A 26,302-nucleotide genomic window follows, 5' to 3' on the forward strand; every position below is an offset into this window, starting at 1 on the left:
TCACAGGGCGGGAGTGTGGACTCTCCAAAAGAACTCAAGGTGTTGTTACCAAAGGAAAGGCGGCCTGGATATTCGATGGCCAAAGACGAACTACATTAGGTGGTCCAACACGTTCCCAGGGGAACTCTAGGGTGCAATGTCCATGGACCATGCTTTAAGAACATTTTCCCCAGCCATCAGATTATAAAGACCTTTCTAAGTACAGCAAGATGGGAAGCAGGTGAAAGCTGAAGTCAGGCTGTTGGTGAAATCTAGCAATTTGCCATTTGCACTTCTCGCCCACTGGCTCCCCACTCTGTTAGAAAACAAGCCAGTGAACACACTGGCACATGGAGGCGTTCCCCGGCCTGCACAGGCCTCTGGTGACTGTCAGCTCACTATGGGCAGGAAGCAGGGCCTGCAGGAAAGTGGAGGTTCTGAGGTGGGAGGTTGGAGAGTCTGCAGTTCTCGCACAGGCTGCAGGTCCTGCTGAAACTCAGCAACCTGCCTTGCTCATTGATCCCAGAGGAGAAGCTGCAGCCAGCACTTGCTCCACGTGCCTGCGCCACACCAACCTGTCCTCTTGCTCCCCTTCCCTCTCAAGGGTGAGATCAGCTGCCACTTCCCCCAGGAAGCCCCTTCCTGTTCAGTCCTACTGGCTGTGGCTTCAGCTCTTTCTTGAACCTGTCATTTTAAAACATCCTGGTGTCACACAACATAAAATCTAATCTCTTAAAAATGTTATGTGCAGTACAGCATGGTTAACTATAGCACAACTGTGGACAGCAGGTCTAGGAATCTGTCGTGTCTCCCTGCCCACCTTCTCCCCAGCCTTTGGCAACACCACCCTGATCTCTGCTTCTGTGTTTTGCTCTAAAGGACACCTTCATGTAAGTGGAATCGAGGTAGAAATGGCCTCTGTGGGCACCGATGGGTGGGTGGGTGGAGAGAATGTGGTCCATCCCTGAGATGGAATGTCAGCCACCAGAGCGAGCAGGGACCAGACGTGCTGCAACCTGGCTGGACCTGGAGGGTATTGTGCTGAGAAGCCGGGCCACAGGGAAACTGCTGCCTGACCCCAACTGACGGGACTGCCCTCGGGTTGCAGCCTGGAGTGGAGGCAGCTCCCCATGCCGCGTGTGTGAGGAGCACCTGGATTTTAGTTTACAATTCTGATGCCCAGGTTGCTCCCCAGACAAAACAAACCTCAACCTCTGGAACCTGGGAATTGGGAGCTTCCCAAGTGGCTCCAGCATGTGGCCGTGGTGTAAACCCAGGATCTGAAGTCAGAAAATTCAAATCTTAGCCTTGAATCAGGTGACTTGACAGTTATAAAAGATGAATAGCCTTCAGTGAGCACTGACTAGATGCCCCCTGCAGATGCTACCCTAGCGATTCCTATTTTATAGGAAGCAGAGGTCCAGAGAAGCCATGCAGTTTACCCAAGGTCACACAGCAGGGAAATTATGAGGTCAAATTAGATAGGCAGCTGGATGGAGAGGCAGCCTAATGGGCTGGGTTTGCCAGGGAGGAGCAGGTCCTGCTGGTTCTGGGAGGACAGCTCCTGAAGGTTCCACACGTAGTTCTAAAGTTTCAGGAATTCAGGGTCATCTTTTCAGGGGGAAGACTTATCATCAGAGGTTGGTATAGGAAGGCAAAGAAGCAAGGTGGACTTCAGAAATACCCCAAACTCAGTCCCTCCAGGAGGACAAGGCTGTGGCCGCCTAGATAGCGCTCCTCTCCCATCCCTACCTTGGGGTAGCTCTCCCGCCAGGCTCTGCTCTCAGGGGCACACTTCCTTTCTGGGTGAGGCAGTGGCAGGCGGTGGCAATTTAACTTCACCTCCTGCCCAGCCCCCAAATCTGCTGTTCAAGATGCCCCATGCCAAAGGCAAGTCAGCTCTTTCCACGCCTGTGTCCAAGCCCTGCCTTTTACAAACGCAGGAGCCGGCTCTTCCTGGTCCCTGTTCGTTCTGGCTGATGACAAACCCTGAGCAAGCTTGCCCATTCAGCTTGGGATGGGGAAACCCCGGGCTGTTCTTCTGGGTTCAGAGGCCCAGGGCCATTGCCGGGCGGCTGTCGCTGCTTTTGTCCTGTTTCTCCCCCTGGGGGTGTGCGCCGCTTGGTCACAAGGTGGTGGTAGGGAATGTACTGTGGATGTCCAGTGGCAGGAGCCTGCAATGCTGCACCAGAGGACTCCAGCTCAAATGTCAGTTGTGCTGTGGCTGAGAACCCTTTCCCCGGAGGACAGTATGAAGTCGTTACTAGGAAAAAATTCTAAAGGAAACAGTCAAATGTACTTTTCATGATATTATCTATTTAAAATGACTTCAAAGTGAGTTTGTACTGGAAACATTCTTTTTCTCCGGTGAGTACAGTCGTCCCTTAGTATCTGAGGGGGATGGTTCCAGGATCCCTGTTCAATGCCAAATCCAGAGACTCAAGTCCCATGTATGAAACGGCAGTGTGTGCATATAGCCTGTGCACAGCCACCTGTATACTTTAACTCATTTCTAGATTACATATAATACAGAATTCCAGGAAAATAGTCGTTGTACTACTTTGTTTAGGAAATAATGACAAGAAGAAAAAGCCATGCATGTTTAGTACAAATGCAGATGTTTTGATTTGAATATTCTCCATCATTAATTGATAGAATCCAGGACACAAAAGCCACTGTTTAGTAAACTCCACCGGGAAGTCCAGTCCTAAATTGTATGTCTATCTCAAGCAGTCATATGCTATTTAGCGGGATCAAAGGCACAGAAATCACATAGCTAAGAGTTAATAAGTTGAGATCCTTAAAAACCACATAGCAGTGTTCTGGTAACAAGTTTAAATTAATGAAGACTAACTCCCACGAGCTCTCATGAGCTGAGGATTTTGTGAAGCTGGATGGGGATCAGCAGTGGCCCTGCACTGCCACACAACACCTCCAGGGGCGGTAGCATTTCCTGCTCCTCGCTTTCTGGGGCGTTTTGGGTTTTGTGGTTTATACAGTCTGCCTCCTGTCTGGAAACGACTCAACTCTGCTTTTGAAAACAGCCGTGAACACTATGGAAGCGAGTGGGGTTGGGTGTGTCCCAGTGAAGCTATTCACAAGATCAGGTGATGGGCTGGGTTTGGCCCACGGGTGGAAGTTTTGACTTGGCTTAAGCTATCACCTTTTTTTACACCAACCATGAAATTGTGGGTGTTGTAATATCAGGAGAAATTGTGGGAATGCATCAGGATGTTGGCACGTTCAAACCCTCGGAGCCTTCAGCAAGCCCTACAAGGAGAAGTAGATCTTGGACCAAGTGGTTCACTAATAAGCAAAATGCAACAAAACATAGCTTTGCAGAGATCACTTCCGCCTGAGACCTGCAATCTGCGTTGCTGGAGATCTGTGGCACCTGCCTTGTGATCTGATGATTAGGAGATCTCTAAGCCAAGGGTCAGCAGATACTGTGAAGTTCCAGGTATTGGTTGCCGTGGCAACTCTGCCACCAAAGCGTGCAGGCAGCCACACGCAGTCTCAGCACAAATGGATATGTGGCTGTGTTCCAGTAAAACTTTATCACTCAAATTCAAACTTCATACACTTCCACAAGTCACCAAGTACTCTTTTCACTTAAAAATGTAAAGACCATTTTCAGTTCATAGGTCAAAACAAAAGCAGGCAGCAGGACAGAAGCAGTGGGTCGGGCTCTAGTTGGTTGCCCTGGATAAGACCAGCACACACGAGTTCCCGTTTGAAAGGTCTTCCCAGATGCTTTTCTGCGACCTTCCCACAGGATTTTCTCCTCCCTCCACTTCTGGCCTTAGTGCTGATATAACTGGATCTCATTCCCTACTCTGGTCCAGCATGGAGGAACGGTGAATGAACACGAGGCCAGTGGACCCACCAGGCACCAACTCCCGACCCTTGAACTGGGTCTCATACTGTCCAGATGAGGCCAGAGACTAGCTTTCTCATGATGCACCTAACAGCACAGTGCGCTTGCCACGGTAGCTACACAAATCTTTATGACAGAGGCATAAAACTCAGGCTATGGGGTGACCACCATCTATCTGCCCCATGCATCCAGGACAAAAGCAACCAGCAGGAACCCAGGGCCGCGAGTCTCAGTGGTGGGGCGCCCACTCACGCACAGGCTCTGAGTCCCACCCATGTGGACGATAGCCCCTGGGGACTCTAGGTTATGGCCCACGTGGAAGCAAGGAAATGGGGGTCCCTTAGAGAGCTTTGGTGGCCTTTGGCTTTCCTTAGATTAAAAAATAAAGAGGTCTTGGAGTGGGGAGGAGGAGGGAGAGGGAGGAGGAATAGTAAAGGTCTCGTGTACACGCACCCTTGTTCTCTTGGACTGAATCTTGCAGTTTTCAGTAGAGTGTGCTCTAGAGATGGTCTGATGTCCACCATGATCCCACCCTTTAAAGCCAAGGTCTTTATTGAATATAAACTAATGAACAGGACCAATCACATCTTCCATCTGCAAAATGGACGCAGGGGGTCACTTGCTCAAGATGGCGCTAGGAGATCATCCACGGGATGATCCAGTGGAATCCTGTGCCATTGTGGAGGTGGTACTGCCCCAAGCCAGCCCCTGAGAGAAGCAGGGGGAGTGGAGGTGATCCTGTGACGACCGTCAGTCACCAGTGGCTCGCTGTAGACCCCGAATGTTCTCATCTTAGTGAGACGTCCACTGACCCCTGCTCTTTCGAACGGCTGCATTTTACCCTAGATACGATCAGACCAGGGAACATTCGAGTCTGTTGCTCTGGGCAATTTGGTTTTAAATTTTATTTTTCATGTACAGTTTCAGATTATACAAAACATAGAAAATGGACTATTCAAAAGGCACAGTAAGCAGAAAGTCTCTAACTACCCTAAATTCACACCTGTCCCCAAAGCAAGCTTTGTCAGTAACCCCCCAGCCTTTTCCTGGAATCTCCCCGTCACCCATGCCTTCCCCTGCACGCAATGGTCCGACTTGCTATTTGTGAGTAGCCTGTAAATCATTAGCGAGTTTAGTAATTCACTCCCCACCAGGCTGATTCTGCGTGTTTCTGTTGGGGCTTGGGCTGCAGGTGTCCTCACGGCCAGTTAACACAGGGCATCCTTGGGTCAGCCTGGCCACGAGAGGCGTGCACAGGTCCAGAACCCAGGCAGAGCGGGAGCAGGGCCGTCTCATTCTCCTGTGTTCAGACGTGCACGGCGTCCACGCAGAGCGACACGCCAAGCATGCTCCAGACTCATTTGAACAGAGACCCGAAATAATTTTAATGCAAATAACAAACAAGTTAGTCTGTCCCCATCACGTGCCCCCATGAAAGAATTACAGTACTTTATAAAAATGTTGTAAGATGCGCAAACTACAGTTCCTTCAAACACAGTCATAGATTTGGTCCTAATATTTGCTTCTTGGATGTCCTAGCTAAGTTTTTGTTGTTCTTGAGCAAATGAAGCGAGCACCAGGTGGGGGCTGCTTCTACCTGCGGGAGGATGGCTGGCGGCCCCAGCTGGCTCCCCAACGTCCCTCGCATGCCTCACGACAGTCGGTCTCACAGGTGGATGTGCACACTGGAGCGCTGGACCTGGTGGCTGCCCGCTGGGGAAACCCGGGGCTGCTCCAGATGGCGTGTGACAGATCTCTGTGGCCCCCAAGTTCTTTTGTGGAGGGATTCATGCCTTGCATGGGGGTTGGGCTGTCCACACCTCTGGTTCTAAGGCATTTTGTTTGTTTCTATTGTGGCTATCAGAAAATTCTAGAAAAGCCACGTGGGGAGAAAGCGTGGAGGAGGGAGCCCCAGACCCCGCTTCCTCCTACAGCATCCTGCCAACCGCAGGGTGTGGCTCATGCTCTTGCCCACAGTGAGCCTGAGGAGTTTTCCATGGGGTGAGGAGGTGACCGTTAGTCCTGTCTCTGGCCCCATGTCCCTGGGCTGGTGGCCTCCCCACAGGCAGCGGGTCCTGTTTCAGAGACAGCAAACTCCACAAGGGGGTCTGATTGCCTCTCTGCTCTCAGCATCATCCAGTGCCTGGAGCATGGAAAACACTTAATACTATTTGTGGAAAACCAATGAATGAATGAGGAGGCGCTATTCTGCACTGAGGAGGGGTCCATGGTGACCCTGGAACTACTCCGCCAGACGTCTCCCTGGCTCCACTGCAGCCGAGCTGATGGCAGACCACGCCGTCAGGAGCAAAAGCGTTTAAACAGCCCAAGGTCCCACGCACCATCCCAGGGTCACCTCCCTGGCCTGATGCTGAGGTGCACAGATGGACTGTCCCGCGTATTTCCCAGGCCTCCGGCATGGCGCGGCTCCACCCAGCATCCGTGCCTCTGGACACTCCAAATCGCATGGAGTGCTCGTTCACCCAGACCCTGATGCCCAGGAAAGCTTAAAAACTACGTGGGGGATGCGCCTCTGCCTCGTTGACAGGCACTGCCCGAGAAGCCCCGTGTGTCTGAGCTGAAGCCCCGGAGCGTTTAGAGACGGGCGGGCACCAAGCTGCCTCCCGCCCCGGGCCGTTTTGCATCCTCGGTGGTGTCTGCAGCTCCACCACGATGGCCTGTAATCAGTGCTCCTAACTGGTTTCTAGAACCACGATCCCTGTGGGGAAGCAGGTCGTCTGGACAGGGTGTCCCCTGCACCTGCCACGCTGCAAGCACGCCGTCATTTATGTGGATGAATGATGGACCAAATGGTGGCAGGGCCTCTGAGCCCTAGGATAGGGGTCCACGGAGGCTAGCCAGCCTTAGAATGCAGGGCAGGAGGGGAGAGGCCTTCCAAGGGAGGCTGGGGAGGAGGCTGCACAGCCTCTGGAGGTGTCGGTGGCCTGGGAGTGGACCTCTATGGCCCAGATGTAAACAGCTGTGGAAGAGAGAGAACCAAGAGCTGGTGGAGGCTGAGGCTCGGCCTGCAGTGGGGCCGTCTGGAACGACCAGGCTACTGACATGTCCAAGGCAGCTCTCCACTGGCTCTGGGATCGACGTCCCCAGCTCTAACCTATCTAAGCATCTTTGTGGGAGCTTTCTAGAAATGCAGATTCCCAGGCCCGACCGCTGAACGCTGACTCCGCGGCCAGGGGATGGATCAACAGCCTGCACTTGAAGACGCTCTAAGGAACTTCTTGCAGAGATTCTCTGCCTAAATCTGACACCCAGGTTAAGGATCACCGTCCCTGAAGCAAGCAGAGATGCTATCAGCAAATCTGGGCTGCGACCGGTGCACTGCAGGAGGCTGGGGGCCCTGGTTCACCTGTGGACAGAACACCAGCGTGGGGACGCTGGTTTCCCACGCAGAGCTTGTGCCCAACACTGAGGACACAGTCGCCCCTCACCTGAGCCCCTGCTCAGCCCTCCTGGAAGGAAGCTGGGAGGAGCCCAGCCGCCCTGAGGAGGCAGGTCCGCGGGGCTCCCTTTCTCTCTCCCTGGCCACACCCCACCCCGCCCGCGTCTCCTGGGTGTCCGCGGGGCTGGATTTGGCCTTTGTCTTGCTTGGCGTTGGGGTGGGCAGCAGTTCTGAATGCCAGCCGGAATGCCAGTCTGTTCTCTCATCCCAAGAATGCAAAAACGCTTCTCTCTCTCTCTCTCTTTTTTTTCTTTTTTGGCTTTTAAAGGAAACAATATGTTTGCTAGAAAAACCACAAAAAAATGATTATATACAAAACGGTTATCTGAGTGTGGATTCTGCACCGCAGGGAACGACGGCGCCGGGAGTCTACTTGCGCTTCCTCAGTATCAGGTACATGAGGCCACTGACGAAGGTGAAGGCGAAGGCCACCCAGGCCAGGATGAAGGCGTAGCCGTACCTGCCCTCCGACGTCAGGGCGTAGAACTCCGGGTTGCTGTGGTGAAGGTCCTGGCGCCGGTCTGTGTAAATGGCAGCCGCGATCATCACACACAGACCTGCCGGGAAGAAAGCCAGGGCTCCAATAAATCATGGACCACAGCGCGCCCCGGAAGCTGCAGGCGATGGCCAGGGCCACAGTGTTATTCATTGGAGGTACTGAGCCCAGGGGAACTTTGCCACAGAGCCACACCCCTGGCCCTTTTTATTTTGAGATGGTATTGCTAAGTTGCTGAGGCCAGCCTCAAACTTGCAATCCTCCTGCCTCGGCCTCCTGAATCACTGGGACTACAGGTGTGTGCCACCACTCCTGGCTCACAGCAGAATATTGCCACCTACCCTACACAAACACGTGGCAGGCCAGATTTTGCCCATTGGCCACAGTTTGCCACCCTTGTTTACTAGTTAAAGTTTATGGACACAACTGTATGTAACCCTAGTTCTGGCCACAGAAAATTCTTCAGTGAAAAATATTAGCCAATGAAAAGAGATCAAGGAGGAGAAAGCATTTGTAATTGTTTTCTTTCTCCCCTGCTTACAGCTTTAGATACTGTTTGATCAGGAGGACATGTCTGGAGTTAGAGTAGCCCTTTTGGGGTCATGAAGAGGTTGTCACTGACAGTCTGAAGAAGACAGACTAGAAGGATGGGAAGAGCTGGGGTGCTTGATGCTGACTAGCCACCAAACCAGCTCTGGCATGTTCAACCTCCAGGCTACTTATTATGTAAAACCAGGAACTATCTTTATGGTTAAAGTCAATGATAATTGGATTTTCTCTCAGGGACAGTCAAAGTATAGCTGAACACTTGATAACATTCACAGAGGTTAGTGCCAACGTGAAGCTAAGCACACTGATTTTCCTTGGGACCCTAGCCCTCATCCAGCCAGGCTGTTTGTGTGGGACCGTCCATCCAGGGCCCAGAAGTCCTGTGGGCAGCTTATGACAACAAATGGTCATGCCATAGTGTGGACTTCTTCATCGACTCTCCGTCTTGCTAAAATCCATAGGTATAAGAAGTGCTCTGAGAACCCACCTTCTCCAAGTCCCTCCAGGCCTGGGACGGCGACTCGGTCATCTCTTACCTCCAGCAGCCTGCCCAGGCTGGGCCCAAGGTGGGCCCTTCTCCACCAACCCTAGAACCTGCTGATGGCTTCCCACCAGCGTAGGACAAAGACCCCAATTCCTGCTCATGGCCTACAAGACCGCATGGGGTGGCATCCCCCTGCCCCTCTGGCCCACCTCCCACCACAGCCCATCACCACTGGCCGGCCCTTGGCCCTTCCATCCCAGGGCTTCAGCCACGCGGTCCCCAGCCAGGCACACTGTTTCCTCTTGGCTGCAAAAAGTCAGCACATGGGTGACAGTAGCGCCTGCGCCCCACGGACCCCGCTCAGCTCCGTGCCCTCGGGACGCCTTCCCCGCGCCCTGACCAGGCCCAGCCGCCCAGCGGCCGCCCTCCGAGCCTCACTTACAGGACATGAGCTGGATGATGGAGGTCAGCACGAACCTCTCTCCCTGCTTCAGGCGGAAGAGCTGCAGCAGGAAGATGAGGAAGGCGATGCAGCAGAGGATGGTGGACAGGATCATGGTGGCCTGCACCGCCTGCAGCGTCGAGTAGCCTGTGGACAGAGGCGCAGGGCTAAGGACCGCGGCCTCCAGTCACCAAGGGAGCTGCAGAGCAGCCGGACAGGCTGCGGCCGGGCCTCTGGGCACCAGGGCGGCGAGGAGCCTTCCCCACGCCTCCCGGCAGCTGCGCATGCGCACTCGCAGGGAGGGCCCGACGCCCTGATCTGGAAGGTGGAGTAAGCCCTGTTCTGCAGCCCACCTCACCCCACATCACCCTGGAAGAGCCCACCCAAGAGGCCAGGATGGGGCCTGCGGAGGCCCCACACATCCTGTGCAGCAGCTTCTGAAAGTGCTCTGAGGACCCCACAGTACCCTGAAGGCATATGTAAGGGGACAACATTATGATCCCCACTAAGGAAAAGAAAGGGGAATTCCTTTTTTTTAGATCAGGTTTAACAGGGGGACCTGAGGGACAGAGGCACAGTCTGGGGAGGTTCCAGTGTGGGAGGAACGAGGTCTCCAGGACAGCCAAAGCGTCCTAGCGAAGACGAACGAGTCAAGCACCTTGGACTCCACCAACCACAGGGCGAAAATATTTGAGAAAAAAAAAATCTGGAGAATTCCAAGCCCCAACCTTGACTTGGCCCTGCCCAAGCACTCTGTGGGATCCACACCAGCGAGGTGCCACGCGGGCACTGAGTCAGGCCTCCCCAGTGACCCAGAGGTGCTCCAAAGCACAAGAGGATGTGTGCCGGGGACGCACAAGCAGACACGGGCCCCTTTATTAACGAGACTTGAGCATCTGCAAGTCATGGTGTCCTCGTCCGGTCCTGGAACCAATCCTCTACAGGGACCAAGGAATCCGGGTTTGGACTGGGTTTTATTTTGGTTTTGAACAGAGAAAGAACCAGAAACCATCTCAGAGCTTCCAGAAGGGAAGTGTGCCTGGCCAGATTGAATTCCCTTTGGTTTTCGCGAAGCCTTTTCCTAAAGCTCTCCTCGTAGGGTGAGTGACGCTAGCTTGTCACCAGTGGCAGGGCGGAAAGTGCCCTTGGTGACACATTTCCATGAGGACAAAGTGAGCCCTTAGAGAACAGGAGTCAGCGTTTTTTCAGGACGGCCAGACAGCAAAGCCCTCAGCCTGGCAGCCCTTACTCGGTTTGTTTTGTTTGGGGGTTTTGTTCTTTTTAACTACTCTTTAGAAATGCAAAAACCGATCTTAGCTCTGTGGGCCACACCAAGGCCGCCTGGGGCTGAGCCCGACCGACTGCTGTCCTACGACAACAGCAAGCAAGTGGCCCCACAGGGATGTGGGAACCAAGTGACAGAGGCTTGGAACGCGGGCGCCCACTGGCCACTGCTGGATTTGCCAGACACAAGGAAGAATGGCGGTCCGGGGGCTGAGGGTTAGCGGGACATAAGCAGACGGAGAGGGAGGCGGCACTAATCCAGTGTGGTTAAGACCCGCGCCGTGGCCGTCGATCCTGTCTAGACGGGAATCCTGGCTCCATGGACTGCTTCTGGCCGCTGACTTCCGGTAACTGAGCTGCTCCCTGCCTCAGTTTCCCTATTTTAAAATGGGGCCAATGGCTCCTGCCTGGCAGGGCTGTGCATAAAGGACTGGGCCCCCTGCCTGGGGGTGAGACCTCAGTGACCCATGCCTTGACGTTGAGTCTGTTGAGGCATCGGGGCCCTGGGACCCAGAGGGAGGCATCCTCTGCTCCTCAAATCACTTGTCAGGCGGGGCAAACAAAAGCAAGCTCACAAATGGGGCCCGGGTAAATCCGAATGTCAGATAAACAAGGAATCATCTCAAGTGTGAGAATGTCTCAGGCAATATTCGTATTCACAAGAAAAAGCGATTCACTGCTTGTCTGCAATATCAAATTTAACAGAGCATCCTGTCAAATTTTATCAGGCAACAGGGATCCCAAAGTGCAACTTTCCTTGATTCTACAAGGAAAACAGCCATTTGCAATGGAAGAGAGGGGTTGGCGTGCAGATTCCAGGGCTGTGGGTGCAGCCAGTGATGGAGGTGTTTTTCACATGCACCAGGGCCTAGAATCAATCCCCAGCACTGCAAAATTAAGTAGAAAGTGCAGTTTTCTGTGTCTCCAAAGCCCTTTTGCATATTTTTGCTCACTGAAACAGGGAAGTGCAGCTGATGAGGTGGGGCACACCTGTCAGCCCAGCAACAGAGTGGGGCTGAGGCAGGAGGATCACAAGTTCAAGGCCAGCCGCAGCTTGGCAAGACCTGGTCTCAAAATACAAAACAAAAAGGGCTGGGGAAGCTGTTCAGTGGTAGAGTCCCCAGGTTTAATCCTGTACATACACAAAGAGGGGGTGGGGGACACTGACTGAGGTTCTGGGGTTCTCAAAGCACTGGTGACCTGCCCAAGGGGCGGAAGTGCTCCAGGTTTCTGCCACTGTGAGTGGCAGCAATGGGGAGAGCGAAAGGCGGTGTCTGAGCCATCGAGAGGCCAGGCTGGAGGCCAGGCTTGGACAAGGAAGAGGCAGGCAAGGCCCTCGACAGGGCTGAAGCCGTCGGAGGGGTGAAGACGGGAAGCTGCTTCACTGTGAAACCCAAGAGGGAGGCCCAGCTCAGCTGGGGCAGGTGCCCCTCCAGCCAGTGCTGTCTGTCCCTGCTCTGGGGGCGCTGAGCACCCCTGGCCCACCTCAGCAGGAACACGGAGGCTCCTCTGCACCGGACCTCCTCAGCCGGCTCCCGGCACGCGCTCTCACCTTCAAATCGCTCGCTGATTTCCGTGCAGTTGGTGCTGTTGGTGCACACCCTCCAGACATCTGCAGCGAAGTCTTCTCCCACCCACCAGGCCTGCGAGGGGAAATGGGCACGGGGTGGTTAACGGTGCAGACACCCTCCTCCTGGTGCCTAAAGCGGGGCCCTAGCAAGCTGCATCGGCTCTCGAACTGCGGTGTGCAGGCGAGTCACCTGGGATCTTGCTCAAACACAGTCTGCATCAGGAGGCCTGGGACCAAGGAGCTCCAGGCTGCAGTCTGTGAAGGGTCAGAGGTGGCCATATCCTCATGGCCCATGGGGGAGAGGGGGCTGCACTGGTGGTAATAAAAACAGAGGGGATGCGGGAAAATGTGGAGGGTCGCAGGATGGCAGCTGGGAAGGATGACACGGAGGGGGCAGACAGAAACAGGGGCGGGGTGTTGAGGGAAGACTTGTCTACCCCAGTTCAGTGCCTCCTTTCCCTTGGAGCTGCTGCTGCTCCAGCCCCTGCCCCTGCCTTCCTTCCACTTTCCACCCCCCAGCAGACAGGAAGGCTTCCACCTATCCATGGTCCACCAGCGTTCATGGGCCCCTACTTTGTACCCAGTGACGGGTGGGAGTGCGGCTGCACCTTCTCGGTAAGCAAATGTGGGGGCTCTCGCCTCCAGTGTCACTAAGTCTGGAACACGTTCAGGACCCCATAGGACGAGGAGCAGAAACAGAAAATGGGGTTCTAAAGGGACACGCACGCTATTCATCTCACAGACGGGGCCCTTCCGGGGGGCCCAGATAGGGCCACCGTGTGACCCTGCCCTAGAGCTCCGCGTCCACCTTCTCTGACAGAACCAGGACAGGAGCCTCGGGGCGGTTCAGATCCCAGCTCTGCCACTGACAGCAGGGTGAACCGTGGCCAGGGCTGAGCTGCCCTGGGCTGGCCCCTCACTGTAAGCCGGTGCCAGGAGAGTCCCGTCCTCCTGGGTCACGGGAGGCGATGCGCAAGGTCAAGGCAGCCATCGTCACCGTGGTAAGGTGCGCCTTACTGTTCACCTTCTCACCCAGCAGGAGCCTGTGCGGGCAGGCAGGGCCTTGCACGGTGCCCGGTGCCCGGTGCCCGGTGCAGTGTGACTGCCCCTGAAATGTCTGTGGTCTGAAGTGACCAGGATGGAAGCCAGGCCTTTGGATAAGGGCGTGGGCTCAAGGGATCTCCGTGAAAAGCTTCGCTGCTGCCTAGAGGGTATTATCTACACCACGAGGTCTTCAAATACATTCTTGCCATGTGGTTACCAGCTGGACAGTTGAATTCTCATGGGGACACAGAGCCTGGAAAGTTCCGAGCACGGGCTTTGCCAGGGAGGGCATGGCCAGGTGAACTAGCAACAGGGCTCCTGGCTGGTAAAGAGAGGTTAAAGAAGGCAGTAGAGGTGGCTTGGGGGGTCACCTGGGGGACCTAGGTAGTGGCTCTCGGTCAGGGTGGTTTTTCTCCTAGGACAGCTGGCAAGGTCTGAGGCATTTTTCGTTGTCACAAGAAGGGTAGAGGTGCTTCCGGCACCTAGACAGAGGCCGGGATGTTGCTCAGCCAGGCACAACACACAGGGCAGCTCGCAACAAAGAACCACCCAGGCCCAGTGACAGCAGGGCTGGGCTGAGAACCCGGATCTGAGGAGCTGATTCACAGCATCACAGCCGTGTGGGGAATCAGAGGTGAGGGGACCAGGGTCCGTGTCCTCCAGGACCGGCCATTCGAACCTAAACGTGGTTGTTCCAGGAGGCCCAGGCTGAGGCCAGGAGTCCTCATGCCTGGGCTCAGGGACACCCCCAAATGGAAGCATGCCAGCAGAGTCCTTGATCCTGCCACGACTGAGCCCAGGGCTCCGAGCTGCGGGAAGGGGACTTACATTGTCGATGGTGGCGACGAACAGCAGGGCCGCGGAGGTGATGTGGAAGATGATGATGAAGGCAAGGAGCACCAACATGGTGGCAGGGCGGGCGGCAAGGGTCACCAGGAAAGCCTAAGGAGGGGAGGGGCGGATTCAGAACTGTCAGGGATGTAATGGAATTCAGTGGGGTCCTAGAAATATCCAGAGGGTTCTCCTCCTCTTCCCTGGCCTGGAGGCTGGAAGGGACCAAAGTCTGGCAGGAGGAGCTGCCCTCTGTGAGACCCAGCAGCCCAAAGCTCCTGTGGATCAGGAAGGTGAGGACATCAAAAGCTGGGCCTGGGGCTCTGGCTGAGGCTGGGCCTGGGCCTCAGAGGTAGAGCACTCACCTAGCACATGTGAGGACCTGGCTTCAATCCTCAGCACCACATGTAAATAAATAAAATAAAGATAGTGTGTCCATTTACAAGGAAACATATGTTTTTAAAAATCTCTGCAGCTCTCCAGCAGACGGCAGGCACAGGTCAGGAAGGAAGAGCTCTGTGCATGTTAAAATGCCGTTCCTGATCACCTGCATCCCAGAAACCCATCTGGTATTCACTGCCACAGGCCCTGCTTTGTGACAAAGCAAAATGACCATGGTAGGAAAATATTTCTTTATTTTTTTAAACTTCATTTTATTCACTTATTTATATGCAGTGCTGAGAATCGAACCCACTGCCTCACACACGCTAGGCAAGTGCCCTACCACTGAGCCACAACCCCAGTCACAGAAATATTTCTTAATGATCTAACTACCTATGAAATTAGTCCCCACTCAGACATCCGTCTTCTTAATACCTATCCCCATTTGAACGACCTTGGCTCATAAAATACACTGTGTGACAGACAGCTGCCATTTCTTTCCTCACAAGAAGACTACATTTCCCAGACACTTTTGCAGCTAGACTGGGGTCACAGGTCGTTTCCCTGGACCACCCAGAAGAACAGGTGCAAGTTTTCCCCCAGCAAGTAGCTGGGGACAGTGCAGCCACTCGAGCCTCACACCCTGGGCAGAGACTGCGATTGAGAAACAAGTCTTTGAATGTTAAGCCACTGAGATCCCAGGGTAATTTTTTATTCTGGTAAGACAATCTGAAAAATATACAACAGGAAATGATTGCGAAATGAAATTGGAGATCTGGCAAAAGAACCCAAGCTGTACTCAACTGATGAAGTGACACTGGATCCTGCTCAAAGGGGACCAAAGGCGACCAAAGGCGTTAACATGTGAGAACTTGTCGGGGCTGGGCTAGTCCACAATAAAAGAGGGACAAAATAAACATAGATGATGTGGGGGAGACGGCATTGGAAAGAACAGTTTCAGTACCAGCGGGGAAAAAGCACACTCGGGAATGTTGATGAGGTCTTTGAACAGTTTTACAAACATGACCATTGACTTGGTCAACAAAAGCCAATGTCAAGCGAGGGTGTCACATCAACCCTTAAAATCAACACCTGGTCACTTCTTTCATTCCAGTAAGTTGTGACCAGAATCTAATATCTCATGTTCTTGTAGAACCCAAAATTAATTTTTAGTCTCATTTTAAAAAATACAGTTCAGATCAGACCTTGTTTTGACTATGATGAAATTTTTGCCCAGTTTTAAATGGCATAAAACACACATGCTTGTACACACACACACACACACACTTTTTTTTTTTTTTTTTTTTGCCAACCACTTGCCTAAACCAAACCTTTTCATCTAAGTGAGTGTAGTTCTTGAAAGGAAGCCCATTTCTCACACTGCCACAGTACGACGATCACAACTACGAAATCCACAATACTATTATCTCACTTATAGTCCACAATCATTTCTCAAATTATCCCAATAATATTCCATGTAGCTCTTTTTTTTTCCTGGCCCAGGATCCAACCAAGATGATGGATTGCATTTTGATGTCAGGTCTCTTTTGTCTTCTTTAATCTTCATTTTTTTTATGACATTGATATAAGAATATTGACCATCTATCATGTAAAACGTCTGGCAAATGCGCATTTGATGTTTCCCCACCATCTGTTTGGGTTGTTTTCTTGGTGGGAAAGCTACATAAGCCATGTCTCCCGGATGTGCCCCACCAGGAGCCTCGGTGTGTCAGAGGGTCCCAATATGGTGAGGCCCACTCTGACCGGCCGGTTATGATCTGCCGGGTTCATTCATGGCACATTTTCTTTTGTGATTTAATGGTCATTTGAGGGGGAGATATTTTTATGGTGGTAAACTACACACATAAAATTTGCCATTAGTGATACTTAATACATTCAAAATATTATGCATCCATCACCACCATCCAGTTCTAGAACATTTCATCATCCTAAAAGGAAACTTTGTACCCATTAAGCAGTCACTCCCGTTCCCCTCCACACAGCCCAGGCATCCAGGGGTCAGCTTTCTGCCTCCATGGATTAGCCTGCTGTAGACATTTCCTATAAGTGAAATCATACAGTATGTGGCCTCTTGCATCTGTCTCCTTTCTTCAGCATGTTTTCAAGGTTCATGCATGCTGCAGCATGGATGAAGAGCTCTTCTGAGATCATGCAGAGAACCATTTCTAAAATATTTCTGAACTAGGATCGTTTAAGATGGCCTTACTCTGGCTATCTCTTCTCTCCCTCCTCCTCTAGTGAACATGCACTGCAGGAGTCCCCCACCCCCCCTCTGCCAGTCCCTCCCTCTGACCATGATTGCTCTCCCTCTGTTATCCCCTCATGGGACTGACTGAGACTCCTGGGCTCACACAGGGGCTACTCCTTGAGACCCAGGACTCACCAGAATGGGCCAGGAGCTACGTGGCTGCAGAACTCAGTCCCGGAGGTCCCAGGGGCAATTCCGTGCATCACCACTTAGAAGAACCCAATGAACCAGCTCAGAGATTCTTCCAATTCTTTTCAAATGGACAAATTCCCCTTTGTTCAGGCCTGCGTCATTCTCAGTTGCCATCGCATGCTGCCTCCAAACAGATGCATTTCTGACCCTTGGAAAAAAGTTCACAAACCATGTTGAAGGCCACGTGCCTAAAATATTGGCTGGAATGTCAAAAGGTCAAGTTCTTCTGGTCATAAAATGCTGGATGATGATAGCTTCTTGTATTGTCCAGCTCAGATGCCACAAAAGCATACAGACATAAAACCAAAACTTTCTAGGAAAGAAAAAAGGGCTTTAACCCATTTTTTTTCCCAAGCATGAAATTCAAATGTTACAAGACATGATTTTGAATGGCGCATTGACATAGCATTCAACCGTGTAGTGAGAAAATCCCCTTCCAATGTTCCTGACTACACCGAAAAACAGTGCTAGTCTGTCTGTAACACCAATTTTTTTTTTCGAAAAGAAAAGGCAGAGTTTTGTTAGGCCATAGTTTGTAGCTAGAATTTAATAACATTTTTTGAGTTTATTATACTTATTTTCAAGATTCTTTTTATAGTAATAGACTTATAGTAATGATATAAAGTATCACTTCAAAACAAAATTTATTTACCTTTTAAAGTGAGTCATTAAAGAAAAATATTACATAAATAAAAAGTGTTAGCAAAATCCCTGAGAATGGTTCTCAAATGCTTGATGTCTGAGAGGCACTGCCTTAATCCCTGGGAATGATTTCAGTTGAAAATTTCAGACATCGGGAATAGGATTCTGCAGAGAAAGGGATAATTTTTTTTTGTTACTACGGTCAAGTAAAGTCTGAGTGCAGCATAAGAGAAAGGCTGGGGTTTATATATATAGGGGTGATTTGAGATTGTTTTGAGTCATTGGGTGCCCACGAAAACTAGGGAATAGAGAAGTAGATGTTACCTACTTAGTATTCTCCCAAGAGGACATTTGGAATTCAGATCTCCAGTAAAAAATAAGTAAATAAAAGAGGAGGGCTGTAAATCAACGATAGCACTTGTAAACCCAAGGACAGTGCTGGTGACCCGACCAGAAGCTTTGGAGGAAATTATTTATAAATTGAGGAAGTCCCGTAAATCTTTAGGAGGGAATAAAAATGACTCTCTACTCCTTTATCTCTATACAAAATAAGTCTCCTTCCCCTGCCACCATCCCTGGTCAGCCTCTCAGTGCCTTCCTAGAGGTAACCACTCTTGTTCCCTGTGCATCCTTCCAGAGATACTTGTCAGGAGGAACACGTAGTTCACTCCTCCGCCTGTTTCCGTGTGGAGGGAGCAGCACCAGAGTAACACTTCCGGCCTCATGCCCTGCCCCTCGCTCACTCCTTCGCTCCTGATTGGAGGAGACACCCACCGTCCCCTTTCTTGATTGGCGGAGCTCATCCACAATGGCGCCTCCTTGAGCACTTTGTTCCTGCGTCCTGGGGTTGGACCCCCCATCCTCAGGCCTAGCTTTTCTCATCTATTAGTAACCCCACAGACACCCATCTTTCCGCGTGCACACGAATCCACCTCATTCCTCCAATGGCTGCCTAATGTTCTGTTGTGTGGCTGTGCAACACTTTTCTCATCTGGTTCCCTGTGGATGCCATTTAGGCCTCGAGAATTTGACACTGCCGCCAGTGAACATCCTTACACTCATTCTTTTTGTTTTTTCCACACTTGTGTTAGTATCTCCACGGGGGAGATTGCTGAAAGTGGAGGAGCTTGAGCAAAGAGTATGTGCATTTAAGTTATTTTACTTGTAATTTACATTTTAAATTTAATGTATTGCAAAGCACACTGGACACCATCAGTGCTGTGTCAGCCTTGATCTTTGGAGGGTCTTCAGAGGGTATCGAGTACTGGCCCAATTCACACATGAAATGGGTGGGTGGGTGGAGAAGACTGGATGTCTCGTCTCTGATTTCTTGGCATCCTTGGGTTTCCCCAGGAGTATGATTCTGGCCTGTATAAACCAGCCTTTGCCCTTCCCAGAGATTGTCCCAGCAATGCTGTCTCCCTGCCACAACACACACCCATGTCACATCCTGTCTTCTCCGGAGACGCTGAGAACAAAGAGCTCCTTGGGCTTCATGTTGGATGGAGACGGGCTCACTGAACCCAGGATGACATCAGAATTCATCCTTGACATTCAAAGGAAACTTCGCTGCCCTTCAACAAACATAATATTGAATGCTGGTCCACCTCCCTCACCCCTTTTTCCTGCAGGCTTCAGTGCTCTGCCACTGTAGCCATGTTGGCCAGGTCCCTCAGCTGTCTCTTCCTTTATCCCTCAGCTCACACTCTCATGTTGTCTAGTTCTCAATTCAAACACCTCTCCTAAGAGAAGAGCCTCTGATCACCCCGTGTGAACTTGCCACTCCTCCCTCCAGCATCTCTGTCCCATGCCCTGGGTTTCTTTTTTTCCAGAGGACATGCACAGTCTGAAGGCATCTTAGTCATTAGTTTATTTCTTGTCTGTTCTCCCCCTTTGTTTTTCTGCCACACTTGCTATACAGACAGCTGTCATTTTACAGTTATAGAAATGTAGAACTACAAAGGCCTTTGGAAAACTCAAAGCCCTGATTGTCCAGAACTAAGGCCAGGGAGGGCCAAGACTTGATCGAGTCCCACAGCAAAACAGGAACAAGACCAGGTCTAGAAATCTGCTGACCAATTCCAATCACCCTTGATCTCAATGGGAGACCCCTCAGAAGCCTCCCAGAAATCTTTCAGAAATCCACAACCATTTTCCAAAAGCCTCTGTCATGAGCCACGTTGTTTTTCCCTTTTCAGTTTCTTCAGGGGCTGAGCAGAATGTTCTAAGTGGCCTCCTGGGCTTGGGCGTTTACCTACCTCAAGTCAGGGGACTGTACTAGAGGAACTTTCCTAGTTCCTGTCTGGTAACCAAAATCCTGTGATTGCAGCATTTTAAAAAATCTTTTGTCCTATATAATAATGTGACGGTTAAGAAAAAAATATAAACAGAAACAAAAGACTTATGAGGAAAAACCACAGCCTCTGCCCTACCTTAGTCCTGCTCCTCATAAATAAACACTTTCAACCCTTTCAGCTACCCTGCTACCTCTCCGTATTTCCAATCTCTGCACTTCTGTTTTCTGAGTATTGTTGCTAATTTCCTGTTTAGGGAGACGTTCTCTTTTATTGCTGTTCATTCCCCTCTCCTTCCCCCATTATCCTAATTCAGTCTCTACTCAGAAGATCAATAATTGTCCCCTATATGTTATCACCGGGTAAACACTATACACTGCAGAGCTGAACAGTGTGCTGTTTGTCACTCTTTGACACATTCTTTTTCCAAAGCATTTCCAGTTGTCTTTCTCGTCTTTATTTTCTTTTTTCCCTCCTCTCTGTGGCTCCATCTTTTTCCATATTTCTTTCTAAGCTCTGCCTCAACTATTTTCTCCTTCTGCTTTCTCTTGCAAAATCCCAGGTGCAAAGCAAATGTACAGTGTCCATTCCAAGCTCATGGTTAGATCTGACTTCGTGGTGCACATTCTCCAGCCAGTCCCTCTCCAGATTCTGCCCTGTCCGGCTCTCTGCCATGTGCAGCCTCAGCAGCTGCCACTGTCACTGGACAAAGAGGGCAAGCAATCTATCCACACATGGCATTCTTCAGGGAAGCCTGGCAAATTCTATGCTGGGCTGGCCTAATTCCAAGACATGCCGGAGGTAAAGCATATCCCTGGGGAGGGGAGCCCAGAGGGGCCATCCACATGAAAATGAGACTCGTTGTGATTAAAGGTCAAGCTGCCGTTTACACGGCGTGTCCTGCGTTGGTCTTCATGTCAGTTTGATGAAGCTGGCATAGCAAGGGATCATTAACCACCTTTTACAGATGAGAAACTAAGGCTTCCAAAGCCTTCAGATGATTTGCCAAACTTGGCAGAGCTGGGACTCAAACCCTTGGTTTTCCAGTTCCAAATCCTGGACGCTTCTCTACTCTCTCTCTCATATTCGTATGCCTGGGGCCTAATGAGAAGCAGGTAAGAGGGCACAAAGCAGCAAACTGTCATTGTTGCCCTTTACTGTTGCTGGACTGTCGTCGACCTTTGCACTGGCCAGAGGGCTTTATAAAGGCAGCTTCTCCCTGCACTGGCCCAGTAGCTAATATTGAGATATAACTGGCTATTTAAGATTAAGAACTACACTTCAGTCTTCCTTAGCACTAAAAATAGGATATCCTGCATTTTTAATCCTTCAGCTCCTTGGCCAGGCGTAAGCATTTATCTTCATTGATCCACTTGAGATTGGTGTGGATCAGGGATTATGAATAGGGTCTTTACTTGGTCATTGAAGAGTCATTCAGGCACGGTGGAATGGATGCAGTTCTGTGGTTTCTGTTTATCACAGCGTGTTCCCTTCTAACCACAGTCATGTGGTTCTCACTGGGTGCAATAAATCACCTGGGTGCCCCAACCTGGAACATTCCATGACTGAAGCCCAAGTTCTCCGAAGCCTGTAAAATGCCCATAAAACAATCACATAAAATAACACAGAATGCAAAATATTAGAACGTAAGGGGTTCTTAGTGTAGTTTTGTTTTGGCAGCGCAGGAGGCTGAAACTGGAGTCCTCCGCACCACTGAGCTACATCCCAAGCTCTTTTTTATTTTTCATTTCAAGATAAGGGCTCTCTACGTTGCCCATGTTGGCCTCGAATTTGTACTCCTCCTGCCTTGGCCTCCCAAGTAGGTGTGCTCCATCTTGCCTGGGTTTTGTCGTCGTTGTTGTTGTTGTTTTTAAAGGAATTGGTAACCATGGTAGGAGAAGCAGCAGAAGGGTTTCCTCAGCAGCAAGCATCCTCTGGGCATCAGGCTTGGATAGCACAGGGCTGAGGAGAAGGGCGGGAGGAGGGGACAAGGCACTGGGTGGTACGGGTGGCGCTGTGGAAATTCTGCACAAAGAATGGAATATTTGGGACTCGCTGACTTTCGAGCTCCAAAAGTTCACAAGGTGGTGGACAGTACCCCAGAAATGTCCACCCAGACCTCGGATAATAGGTACCCCAAGAACTGACGAAGCAGAGTCTGACCATCTCCGCACCAGAGGTGCGGTCCTGCGGCGCCTTCGTACACTGCGTGGAAGCGTGCAGCGCATGCGCCGTGCCAGAGTTGCGCGGCTAGCCCTGGGTGTGCGGCAACACAAATGCCTGTCAACTGGTGACTCACTGGCCCGCCCCCTCCCAGAGGCAATATCCAGTTTGCCATGGACGGTGTGACAACTCTTCCGGGGTCTTGTGGGTGGAAGGAAGGCCTCAGACCTGCCCCCGGGCCATTCAGGTCCCCTTCCATCCCCCGTTCATAAGAGCAGCTCTCCGCCGTGGGAGCCCCAGCGCCTTGGGACGCAGCCCGTTACGTGCGCAGGAACACGAGAGCCCGGCAGGAGAGCGTGCCGCAAAGACCAGCGCTGGTCGCCCAAGCCCGTCCCCACCGCAGGCCGTCCTTCCTACAATTGAAGCCACGCCGTGTCGCCTCTGCTGCAGCCTGTCCCGGAATCCCGGGTCAGAGGACACTCTCGAGGTGTGCAGCCTTTCCATTCGGACGGAGCCGTCTGGAGGCCGGGGCAGCCTCCCACCAGGAGCCTTCCACCCCGGGCTCTCACCAAGCGCCTGGCACGCCTGGCACGGAACCCCGGGGAAGCGGAGCTGCTGCGCCCTGCCAGAGGGATTCCAAGAGCCACTCTGGAGAGGGTGCCTCAACCCCCAGCTGGCGGGAGCCCAGGCCCCTCCCACTGCCCCAGCACTCGGGGGACGGTGGCTTTGGCCTCTGTTTTCAGGAAGGCAGAGGTCAGCTCAGCCTCCTTCCCTGGTGTCTGGACACCTGCCAGCCAGGAATATCCAGGCTTCCGAGATGCCCTGGGGACAGCGGAAGTCCACGCGCCCTGGGCGGCCCAGCTTCGTGCTCACTGTGGCCAGGGCTCCAGGCACAGGGCCAACAGTTGGTTCTGTCCGGAAATGGCCTCAGGCGGACACTGGAATTTGGCAGTGCTCCAGGGCAGAAGCCACCGAGGAGGATTCTGTCTGCACAGCCCTGGGTCTTCCAGCCACTGGAACTGTGAGACCAGGACGCCAACAGTAAGGACAGCCACCATTGGTGCCTCGTCTGTGCCCTGCCCTGTGCTCAGCTCTCCACAGATATCGAGGCACTGATGTAGGGAGGGGCTACAGTTAGCCCCACTTCATAGGTCACTTTACCTATAAGGCCCAGAGGTTAGGAAACTTCCAGAGGTCACTGCTAATAAAGGCTGGACCTGGGACTCAAACCCAGGCAGTCTGCCCCAGAGACCGTCATGCTGTCCAGCCTAAGCCTGGATTGCCCTCCCTTTTGGGGTCCTGTCACTTTAAGGCCTAATGCGGAATCCATCCCAAGTCCTGGGTATACACGGCTTCAGATGTTGGCCACAGCTACCTGTCGTTCCTCCAGCCCCACGTCCTGGGACACGCTTCGTGAAGCACCCTGGGGACAGGGAAGCAGAGGATCCGGGGTCACGCCCAGTCCTCCAGCTGAGGGCTCTTCCCATCACTGCATCAGAACAGACGTCTGTGGCAGGGGCTCAGCCCTCGTAAGGACAGGAAAGGACTATGGTGGTCCACTTGCCAGGGGCTCAAAGTAGCAGATGTGTCCTCATTAGCCACTTCACTGGTGGCAGGACAGGGACTTGGACCTCAGCCTTCAGGTCTCCAGCCTATTGCTCATTCTGTAAAAATGGAGCAATTATTCACACCAGGGACAGTCACTGAGCACCTACTATAGACCAGGCCCTAGTGACCCAGAGGAGCAGGGCACACCCTGTTCCCTGGAAGCTGCGGGCTCGTGAAGGACAGGTGTATAAATAAGCAGGCGGGACCTGGCCACGCGTGTGCAGGACGCTGCGGGTGGTGGGGCTGGCCCTGGGTGGTGGGGGCGGCATCACGGAGGAAGTGACAGCAGAGCCGTGAGAGGGGGCAGGGCAGCATGGGTGCAGGGAGGGTGTGTGCTGGGCAAGGCCCAGAGCAGCCGGAACCTTCCACGAGGCAGGAAGCTCGCAGGTGCTGGTCGTTACCCCAGAGGCCGAGGAGGTTCTTGTGCAAGAGAGTCGGTCACAGGATCTGCTTCTGCAGGGAAGGAACCATTCCACAGCCCGGAGGGACCGGGAGGAGCACCCTGGCCGGCTGGGAGCGGCCCAGCAGAGAGGATGGAGGTCCTGCTGAGGTGGGAACAGGGCTGGGTGGGGACCCAGGGCTCTGCAAGATGGAGTGGCCACGGGATTGGTGAGGAGCTGCCGGGTGGAGCGAGGACTCTGGAGGCCCTGGTCCTCGTGTCCTAGAGTGGAGGCTGCTCCCGCCCTCTGCACCAGGCCAGGGCGAGAGGCACATCTGGAGGACACGGGAAGCACTTCATGTGGCTTGGAAATGGCAAGAGAGCAATGGCGGGAGTGGGTCCAGGCAGTGGGAAGCATGGGCAGGGGCGTCACTCAGGAGAACAGGAGCTCGGAAGGGAAACCCCACGGTCAGGCTATGGAGGGCAGGTGGAGCCACTGCCAGGTGAGGGAGGCCAAGGGACAGGAGGTTGTGGGGAAAGGTGACAGAGGCAGAGCAGCGAGCGCCTGGGTGGGAGAAAGCAAGAGCCACCGACTCTCGCCCACAGGACTCCCACCCGCAGAGACTAGGAAAGCCGCAGGGGGCGGAGCCGCTGGCTGACTGACAGCAATGTCAGGAGCGGGGCGGAGCCCTCGACCCTCCCTCTCCGGTGGGCTGTGGCAGGTGTGTCCTCGGGCCTTGCACCTCCCTGCAGGATGCTCCTCCCGGCCCTGAGAAGAAGCCGCGCCCATACACGGCCGGGGATGTGCTTGGAGGGTGATGGAAGGAACCAGAGCACAGGGAGAAGAAGCCAGGCTCCTCCTCCAATTGGGGCCAAAGAAGGAGAAAGAAGCGTCTATGGAAGGCCTGGAGGCCACAGAGAAGAGACCAGGCTCAGATGGCTTCGTGGTTGACTTCTGCCAGACATTTAAAAAGAATAATGCCAACTCAACAGAATGGTTCCGGACACCGAAAAGGAGGAACACCCCTTCCCAAATCATTCCACAAGGCCAGCATTACCCCGACCCCAAACCAGACCAAACACCACAAGGAAAGGACAAGTGTCTCGTAGCCACAAGTTAAAAAAAAAAAAAAAAAAAAAAAAAAAACACTGAATTTCAGCAGATCAAATCCTTCCATGAGGAGGTGGCGCCTATTTCCCTCCCATTGGCCTCCGTTTGTTTTAGCAATGAAAACTAGCAAAAGTGACATTGTGCCAACTCTTACTGGTGGGCTCAAGAGGCTTCCTCTCTGCCCAGCTACCGCATGAGCAAGCCTGGGCTGTTCTGCAGTAGGGCAGGAGGCCACACCCAGACCGCTTCCCGGTGAAGGGTGGCCACTGCCCAGCTGACTCTCCCGCTGACCACAGGCACAAATGAGCCCACCCACCGAGCCCAGCCCAAAGGCCCACCTGTGAAATCAAACCAAATTTGAGTTTTCTGTTGGAGCCATCACATTGTGGGGTGGCTTGTTACACAGCAAGCGCTGACTGACACATGGAGGCAGCACTGTTTATTGGATTCAGAGCCCGTCAAGGACAGAAAGCACCTCCCACTCACCTCCCTAGTGTCAGGTTTGCTCAGAACGAAGTGCTAGAACAGAACAGCTCACAACCGTCATTCTGCCTCGATCGCTGCCGTCAGATAAAGAGCTCACTGCTGGCTGCCGTCACTCAAGAGTTCCCGAAGGATCAAACTGCCCAGCCAACCCACGCCACAGCCCAGCGAGAGCTGGGGGCGCCTAGAGGCCCTGGGCGTGCCAGCCTGGGGCAGGTGGATCGGGCCAGGCTGCCGGGCCGGCAGATGTGAAGTCCAGGGCGTCTGCACCCTCACACCCCTTCGGCCAGCAGAGCCCTTCCGGTCACAGCGCCTCCTGCGGCTGACTTTCACGCGTCCCCTGGCGTCCGCTGACCAGTCGCAGCCATTTTGTCTCTCCTAAGTGGCAAGAGCGGTGGAGGAGCAGGTGGTATTGGCAGGCGGCTCGGCCGGCCCCGGGGCTTCTGGACCAACGCCTGGTTGGCCTGCAAGTTCATTCCGGATGGACACCAAGGCTTGGCCATGAGCGGGTAGCCATTCCAGAAAAACCAGGTCAGAACCCAGGCTTGAGCCAGTCCGACTGAACCGACCATAGGTAGCTGCTTGACCACGCGGGCCTCCTGGGGCCCAGGGACCACGGAGAGAAAGTAGGGAGAACCGCCTGGCATGCAGGATGGCATGGATGGCAGGCGTCACCGCGCCATGGCTGAGGCGTGGGGCCTGGCCTCCCCACCCTGGCCTCCCCACCCTGGCCTCCCACACCCCTTGCCCACTGCCACCACTCC

At 52.9% G+C, this 26,302-nt stretch overlaps 1 protein-coding gene across 2 annotated transcripts in view; it reads right to left on the reverse strand.

The window, feature by feature from the left end:
- Positions 1-7,506: 7,506 nt before the first annotated feature.
- Positions 7,507-26,302, reverse strand: part of EMP2 (epithelial membrane protein 2) — a 30,946-nt gene continuing 12,150 nt past the window's right edge. Inside the window, exons 2-6 of one of the 2 annotated variants that reach the window (XM_079121620.1) lie at positions 16,802-17,006; positions 14,014-14,127; positions 12,124-12,214; positions 9,288-9,434; positions 7,507-7,873 (exon numbers count right to left, since the gene is read on the reverse strand). In XM_079121620.1, the coding sequence (XP_078977746.1) occupies positions 7,686-7,873; positions 9,288-9,434; positions 12,124-12,214; positions 14,014-14,091 (504 nt within the window). In that variant the 5' untranslated portion in view covers positions 14,092-14,127; positions 16,802-17,006 and the 3' untranslated portion in view covers positions 7,507-7,685. The remainder of the gene's footprint in view (positions 7,874-9,287; positions 9,435-12,123; positions 12,215-14,013; positions 14,128-16,801; positions 17,007-26,302) is intronic. The other variant, XM_079121619.1, reaches the window with a different exon arrangement.

Source organism: Sciurus vulgaris (assembly GCF_902686455.1).
Source record: "Sciurus vulgaris genome assembly, chromosome: 18".
Lineage (NCBI taxonomy): Eukaryota > Metazoa > Chordata > Mammalia > Rodentia > Sciuridae > Sciurus > Sciurus vulgaris.